The sequence below is a fragment of the Pseudorasbora parva genome, chromosome 22, assembly GCF_024679245.1.
Source record: "Pseudorasbora parva isolate DD20220531a chromosome 22, ASM2467924v1, whole genome shotgun sequence".
Classification (NCBI taxonomy): domain Eukaryota; kingdom Metazoa; phylum Chordata; class Actinopteri; order Cypriniformes; family Gobionidae; genus Pseudorasbora; species Pseudorasbora parva.
The window spans coordinates 26,869,973-26,878,376 of NC_090193.1; the positions used below are offsets into that span (position 1 = coordinate 26,869,973).

The window sequence follows — 8,404 nt, forward strand, 5'->3', positions numbered from 1 at the left end:
CCAAAGAGCTGTGTTATGGAAGAACTGTTAAGTCATCATGTCAATTTTAAAGCCAATCCGGAAGGATAATTTGTAAGGGTGTAACGATACCCGCATGTCACAATTCGATACATATCATGATATTGAACGATATTATTGCACTAATACAAGACCTATGATAAAAGGTTAACAAAAAAGAAATACATTTGGTATTACAATGGGGTGGAAATGAATAGGTTTGGTGCTGCTAACCCAATGGACAGACAGAATAAAAATATTCATGATTCTGTAGCTGAAAATACATTATTTTAGACGAATATGCTTGCACACTGTCACTGAGACATTACAAATAATGCAGGCCACCTTTTACTGGTAACATAAAAAATTTGGCATTATCAGGACCCACAAATATTCACATATTACATTATTATACATTATTCAACATCACATATAATGTAGTACTGACACAAAGTCTGTAAACTTTTTTCCTTATGCAGTAATTTTGATTTAAACAAAATACAGACTGTCAATATCCACGATATATGTTGTTGTATTTTCGTATTGCAATATATTGTGGCACAATATTGTTACACCCCTACTAATTTGCCATGGGTTCCCTTGGGAATGTCTGATGTTTTTATTATTGGTTATATGAGGGGGAAAAAATGGGTAAAATTATTATAGGAAACTTTTCTGTTTTACAACATAAATTACACATTCCTCAAATGTGAATTCTTAAACTGTTATTTTAGTATGATTTATATACTATTATAGTATTTATTAGAATTTATATTTTCAGTTTTAACTTTAAATATATATAGCTTAGGTTCATCTAAAATTCATATTTTATTTTACTTCAGCTATATTACATTTACCAATTTTTTTTTTTTTTTAAATAAATGCTTGAATGATGAATAAGTTATGTAAGTATCTTCAGGTAACCACAGGCTAGTTCCTCTAATCTATGGATACATCTCGAGGGAATCTATGGCACAAAAATGAATTCTGCTTCGTTTTACATGCCATTTTTTATTTTCTACTTTATTGTCAGTTGTTTTTGGCCCTTTGATGTATTGCTGGCATAAATGGCTTCGAAATCCTTGTTACGGTTAAAGATGGTTTTGACGAGGAAGCGGCAGGGTTCTTGTTAGCCTTTTACAGTCATGCTGCGTGTATCTCACAATCCCATGGGAGCAGCTGGAACTAATCAGAGCAGAGCTCTCAGGGTCCATGTTTTATTCTGCCTCTATATCGGAGTCAGAGAGCTGCCCATACGTCTCCAGCGGGCTTGTCTAATATCCTGCAGATGCTTCTACAGGAAAAATAGCCTCTGGATGGCCCATCAAAAGAATAGATTTCTTGTAGATGCATAGAGAGACACTTGGCATGCAGGAAAGAGCTTTAACAGTGAAATGGCATCTTTTTTTTCTTTTCTTCATTCAGTCAGGAAGTACAGCCCTTGATTATGACATTATTTCTTCATCACATGTTGTAATGCGCCGGCCATTCGTTTAATTAAATTTCTCAATCTTCCTTTTGATGACTCTAACCAGATCCAGTAATATCTTCCTTTCAGCATGGCTACATCGAGGGACAGCCAGACCGAATGGGCTTATTTCCAGCATCGTTTGTCTCTATGCTCAGTGAATGAAGCTGAAATCATAGCACGGTCGACTTTACTGCCAAAGTACCCTGGGAAATGAGGGGTTTGAAGTCTACCCACAGAGCCATCGGTAATGAAGAATCAGCATAACAAAGCAGCACTCACAGGGCCAAGAGAGATGGGATATGCGGAACGAGTTGTGCCGTGCACAAAAATTCTCATCGTTTGTGGTTGTTCAGGTCCCTCAGACATGAGAATCATGCCCCACGATTCATGCACAGACCAGCCTGACCAAACGCTCAGAGAGTAAAATCATATATGCTCTTAAAAATGCTTCGAAAGCATACACAGCATGAGCTGCATGTCACTTGTTACATTGAACTGAACTCAAATGTGAGTAATCATTCATGTCAGGCTGCAGAATCGAATTGAGAAAGTGTGTCGAGATGTTGCTAAGAAATGGAGACAATATGGCTTTAAAGCTTCCATTCCAAGCTTCCATTCTATGGAAGCTCGTTTCCGTCACAGAATGCATGTTTTTTCACAGAAAAACATTCTTAAACATAATTGTGATTTTTATCTCACAATTCTGACTTAACAAAGTCGCAGTTGCGAGTTTAAATGTCAGAATTGAGAGATACAAACTCGCAAGCAATAAACTATAAAAATATAAACTTACAATTCTGACGTTAAAACTCCCAGTTCTGACTTTTTTTGTGCAAATTAAGATTTTTTATTTCGCAATTCTGACATTTTTCAGACATGAGATGAATACAATTGTCCAATTCTGAGGGGAAAAAAGACTCAGAATTACGAGTTTATATCTCACAATTCTGACTTTATAACATAATTGGGATATATAAATGTGTAATCCTGACTTTATAACACAATTGCAAGATATAAATGTGCAATTATGACTTTATAATTCACAATTTGACTTTATATCACACAATTCTGATAAAAAGTCGCAATAACCTTTTTCATTCTGTGGTGGAAACAAGCTTCCATACTATTCTCTTTAACTTGGTAACAAAATAATTATAAAAGAAAAGAGTGAACAAATGAATGAATTATGAAAACCGTGTGCTTGGGTGAATAGCACAAAACACTTCTGGGCTATATTTTACCTACATTTAAAAGATCAAAAACGTATTTTTTTATACAAAGATTTTTGCCATTGGTGATATTTTCTCAAAACCTTCCCCCAAATTCTCAGTTATTTTTATTCTATTTGAATTTATTATTATCATTCATTATTATCATTACTTTATTAAATATTTTAAACAGTATTTTGGTACATAAACATCAAAAAATACTACTACTAGTTTCAATAATAAAAATTACATTTAAATTGTAAAGAAATTTGATTTTTTTTTTCACATTGTAAAAATGGCAGTTTGGAATGTGCTTTACAAAATAATTTCAATATATACTGTATATATAAAAATCCCAGACTAAAAATATGTTTTAATAAAACCTTAATGGTCCTAAAACATGTCTATATGCCCCCCAAAAAATCTTTTGATTTTGGGTGAAATACCCAGACATGTTTTGAGATCACCCATTTATCGTTCCATTGTTTCTGTATCTTCAGATGAAATAAATCACTGAATAAATGGTTAAGTAAGTGGTTTATTGAAAACAGACCACAGATTAAATCACAGGTTCACACAAAACATCAGGAACACAGAAGCTTACAAAGATGTGCACAACCACACAATTTGGCTATTACTTAATAGCCAATCATTTTGGCTATTATTGGAATCAAAAATCACATTCAGCTGGACAGTTTTGAACATGTACGGACTTCTTAAAGTGCTTGAGAGTAGATAACTACATGTGGTAGAAGACTTTTTTCAAATTATGTTACACCCAGGGAATATTAAATCTGTGGTTGCATGTTATTTGAATACATGAGATGTAAACAAAGCGATAAAACGTCATTTGGCCAGTTTCTTTTTGACTTTACTGCTCAATATCTCTGACTCCTCCTAGATATGGAATAAATATAAAATTTTAATTGGTGATCAATTCTTCTTCTTGCATTAGAGGATCTTATATATATACACCATAATGTATTGCAGTAAAAATTGAAAATGTGGTTTCAGCATTTGCTTTTTATTTGTTAAAGAACCTGAATGGAAAACTAGGGTATTGTGAGATATTTATGTATTGTGTATCATTTAAAAAAAAAAAAAAAAAAAAAAAAAAAAGTATGTTGTTCTGTACTTTTATTTATGCTAAATTATCACATATTTTTTTAATACTGTCTTGGATGCCCTAAACTGTGACTTTTGAATTCGAATACTTTTTTATTGTTTATGCTTTGGTTTAGTTTCTAATTATATTAAAACAGAATTTTGTCTTGATTTGAGTGTTTGTGTATTTTCAGATGCTCTGTGACTCTCCTTTCCATGCAAACTGTGATAGCCACGGACTGACATGAAGCAATGCAAAGCCAAAATACATTCAAGAACTTAAAACCACAGAACAAACCCACATGTGTGGTAATACTTGGCAACAAACATTGAAATTACAGCTCAAGTTTCAAACTTGTCACAGTCCTTAAAGTTCACAATAATGAAAAAGGAAATAAAACACAGATCATCTACCACCAGTCATTTCAACTACAAAAATACTATGATAAATTGTATTGTAGGGAAAAAAGTTAATGAATCAAACATGTATGAAAGTACAGCATTTGCTATATCCAGAACTGTAAAGACAGTTTGTTGTACGAGTGCCAGCGGGTCATTTTAAGGCCACAGAGATCGGATGCATCTCACTAGGGACGGCTTTGGTCTAAAGGTATATAATGATATTAAACGCATTACACACGAATAAGGCTCCTATAGGAAACTCCACACTCCCAACTATAATCTAGAATGCTTTCACAGCTCTGTGTGACATACATCTTCCAGCATGTGTTTTGTGTATAATTACGTGATTCCATTGGCAGTATGGTTAAATTAAGTGAGAAATTTAAGGCGAGAACAGTCCTTCAATATCAATGCGGTAAATGTGTGGCGACTTAATGTCAGTGCATCTGTAATTGTCTGCATTGAAATGTAAAATAACATTTGTGAACATCTTAATACGCTATTCAAACTAATTTCAGATTTTTAAAAATATGTTTATTGCTTTGTGAATATTTTAAAACCTTATAACCCACAAACGTACAATCTAAAATGTTTTAGTGCACTGCATGTTAAAGTTAAAAAGTCGACATGAGATTTGATCAGATCTTATGTACCAGAACACAAAAGATATCTTACCTTTTTTTTTTTAAATGGGGTGTAATTTTAATGAACCCCAACATCCCCCCCCCCCCCAAATTGTGTTGTGTAGAAGGAAGTGAAATACTCCTTACTACATTTTAATACTTATTTTGCACAATTTATCAATGTACATTATTTTAAAAAAAGATTTGTGAATATTTTTATTTTATTTAATTTCATCAAAATTTAATAACTTGCGCCAATTCCCTCCTTTTCGGTTGACGTAACTAAACTGCCCAACCAGCCACCCAGCATATGGTACAATCTGATATTTAACCCCCACTTTCCACAATCCAATCAATTATGAATAGTTAAAATCAAACCCTGCACTTTTCTTTCTTCAATTCATATTTTGTTGCTCTAAGAAAAGTGTGTTGTGAATGCTGCTTCATGTTGACTTTAAGGCTTTAAGGAAAACTGTCTTTTATAACATCTGCAAGTGAATGGCGCTGATGAGCAACAGTTTAGAGAACTTTGTTGATTACACGTGAAACTCATCTAGTTGTCACAAACGGCAAAATTGCAGAGCAGACACCGTGAAGCTATTCAGAACAGCTTAAATAAGAAAGAAGTATATAAGGAGGCTAAGCCAATTTGCTTACTGTTCATCTTCAACGTTTTAATGCCCGACTGGGGAGGAAGGCAACATCCGTATATTTCTTCAGGCACGTAGCGAGTAAAATTCTGTTAGAGAAGTTCATTTGGTCTTAGGACTACAGCTTGATGTCTGTGGGTTTGGTTCAGTGCAGTTCACAGTGGTCAATTAATGGTAGGGTGGATCACAGATCTGCGTCTCTTTGGCTTCCATTCGTCTGCAGTGCAGGTCCTGGCTCGTCATTTACATGGCATTGAGTCAATAAAGGCCACAATTACAGGCTCATCTGTACAGTTTGATTTTGCCCTCTGTGCTGAGCCTCTGAATGATCTCAGTCTCGAAATCCGCGTTGTGGACGCCGGTCTTTCGAAAGGCACCGGCGTATCTGTTGTACTCCCAATAGTGGTGCCAGTTTCCTTGTTTGTCTGCGCCATATCCAAACACTGACACCTGTTGGGATTAATCATCGTGATTAAAAATATCTAATGTTACAGAAATGATTATCTTGGCTGTACACAGAAATACAAACCTCATCACAGAGATGCAGAGCAAATATAATGGCTAATATTCCAGTGGACGGGTACCTTCCATGACGCTCTGTCCAGTTGTCATGTGTGTACTTAAAGAAGGCTGGATTTACAACAACCACCTGGACGCACACATTAAGGAAGGGTTAGGCTTGACAGGCAGATGCATATTTACAACATAGGCAGAGTGTGTGTAAGGCCGGGGATGGCTTATGCTGCGTTCCAGACAGCTCGGTATTTGGATTTTCCCCACCTTGTTCTTGGAAATAACGTCTAGAATGCCACTCAAAGTTGGACATTCGACCTGTGAACTTCCAACTGGCATAAACGTAAAAAGGTATTATTACATAAATTATGTTTATGTAATAATACCTTTGTTTTTACTTTTCGGCTTTATATTATTTTTGCAATAATTGACAAAAAAAACAATACTCTCGTTGTGACGACGACATGTGGTCAACATATAAATGTGACGTCTGATTCCCTGGAACTCACTGAGATTTTAAGTGGGACATTTCATTTGGGATATTCCCACAACATTAAGCCCAATGTATACTTCGGATATACTCCACACATCCCGTACTCTGATATGCCTACAACAGCGCACACGCAAGAAAAACAATTGTTAGTCATAATGCGTGTGTTGAACTCGAACTCGGCCATCTACAGTTGAGTATACTTGTATACGTGCGTGAGATGCATCCGGATGCGGAAAATGGAGCCATCGTTATACGTTTACGAACATACGTTTTACAGTATTGCGCACTATAACCAATCACACACGACTCCGTTGAGCTTATGAATGTGCTCTTGAAATTTTGGCATCAAAATTTATACAAATAAAAGTTTTTCTATTTACAATATATTTTTTGCAGCGTTGAGCAATGTAGCCAATCACAAACATATCTGAGGATTTCGGCCAATCCCCTCACCACTCAAAGCGCCAGAGGGTTTAGTTCAAATCCTCCTTGTATAATTTAACTTGTAACAAAAAAAGAGTAGACATTGTGTAGGCTAAATAAGATATTCATCATACAATCATCTTTATCGATTAGCAAAACTTTGTGAGATAAAGGAATCCCATCTAGCCTTACCCTAGAATTGGTTCACCATCCGCCTATAATTTACAAGCTTTAGCATGATTTACAATACACTCACCTTGTCTTTGTCAGCTTCTACACGATTTTTCACTCTCATGTACGTCCTGTTTGGGATATACAAATGCTTTTAGCAACATCATTATTTTTTTTTAGTAACTTTATTTTTCACAATTTTCTGAAATATTTTGAGGTACATTTTGATCTCTCCCGTGGAAAGGGCGCTGGTCAACCACTGCATGTCTTTCAATTTGAAAGGAAGGAGGACAAGATGGACACCAGGTTTCAGATCGATCGCACTCTCTGGGTACATGAAGTGGTGGGTGGTTCGGTTACCAACATCCTCCTCATAACCCACAGTTACGGCCTTGTTCATTCTGTGGGACAATACAATGGAAAAGCATTATTATTATTATTTTTTTAAATGCACTTATTGCCTACTCGAAATAAAGATGAACCATTTTTAAAATGAATTTGTTCAGGATTCACTCTCAGACAGTCAACATGAACCACTATTCACATTTTGAATAATGTGTTTTCAAGTGAAAAAGGATTTTAACGAACACAAAGAACATTTTGTCTATACAATGAAAGTCAAAAGGATCCAATGTTGTTTTAAATTAAAATTTTTGGTTGAACTATCCCTTTATAACTTTAGACTAGACACACAAAGAGCAGAAAACGCACCTAATAATACTTGAGTGGGAATCTATCAAAGCTCCATTTTTGGACTTCAACAGATTGCCAGAGTTTCCAACAACTGCACATTTCCGGCACTGGCTTTGTCGTGGCGTTTTGTCTTCAGGTGGAGGGGAAATTATCTTAAACATCTTCTGGGTGACATCCTTGATCGTTCCATCAGATGCCTGCAAAGACTGCAGAACAGTATCATTAATAAAAACTTCTAGAGCTGAACCTCCATAAGCTACTAATCTCAACAGCATTAACGTTAAAAGAAAAGACTATCCCAGTAACTGTCTTAGGTGTTTTTGTATATTTTCTTAATGCATTATTAAAAATACTGTCAACGTTTCTATGTGCCATGTGGACGGAAACTGAAGACACTTTGGGAAAACCAATTTCAGGCTTATGTGAGTGTGCACTCAGTGCCATTGCCTGCAAAGGTCTGAAAGCCTTTAATTAGGCTAAATTAAACCTTACTGAAACACATGGCTGGGCCGAAGGGCCTATTTATGCCCTTGTTCCCTAGGGAGAATTACTTTTTTGTTTAAGGAAACCAGATAATGACTCAGGGATCCACAGCCATTGCTTTAATGATGTTTGGCAAACAGATATGATGGTTGTAAGTGAACTTGAGAAGGTCT

General features: G+C 35.5%; 2 protein-coding genes across 3 annotated transcripts in view; one reads left to right on the top strand and one right to left on the bottom strand.

The window, feature by feature from the left end:
• unm_sa1614 (un-named sa1614) overlaps nt 1-3,951 on the top strand; it is a 44,097-nt gene extending 40,146 nt beyond the window's left edge. Inside the window, 1 exon segment of the mRNA XM_067431894.1 lies at nt 1,556-3,951. Coding sequence (XP_067287995.1) covers nt 1,556-1,630 — 75 coding nt within the window. The 3' untranslated portion in view covers nt 1,631-3,951.
• Nucleotides 3,197-8,404, bottom strand: part of st3gal8 (ST3 beta-galactoside alpha-2,3-sialyltransferase 8) — a 17,576-nt gene continuing 12,368 nt past the window's right edge. For both annotated transcript variants that reach the window (XM_067431895.1, XM_067431896.1), the window contains exons 3-7: nt 7,767-7,954; nt 7,277-7,456; nt 7,141-7,186; nt 5,985-6,104; nt 3,197-5,905 (exon numbers count right to left, since the gene is read on the bottom strand). In XM_067431895.1, the coding sequence (XP_067287996.1) occupies nt 5,738-5,905; nt 5,985-6,104; nt 7,141-7,186; nt 7,277-7,456; nt 7,767-7,954 (702 nt within the window). In that variant the 3' untranslated portion in view covers nt 3,197-5,737. The remainder of the gene's footprint in view (nt 5,906-5,984; nt 6,105-7,140; nt 7,187-7,276; nt 7,457-7,766; nt 7,955-8,404) is intronic.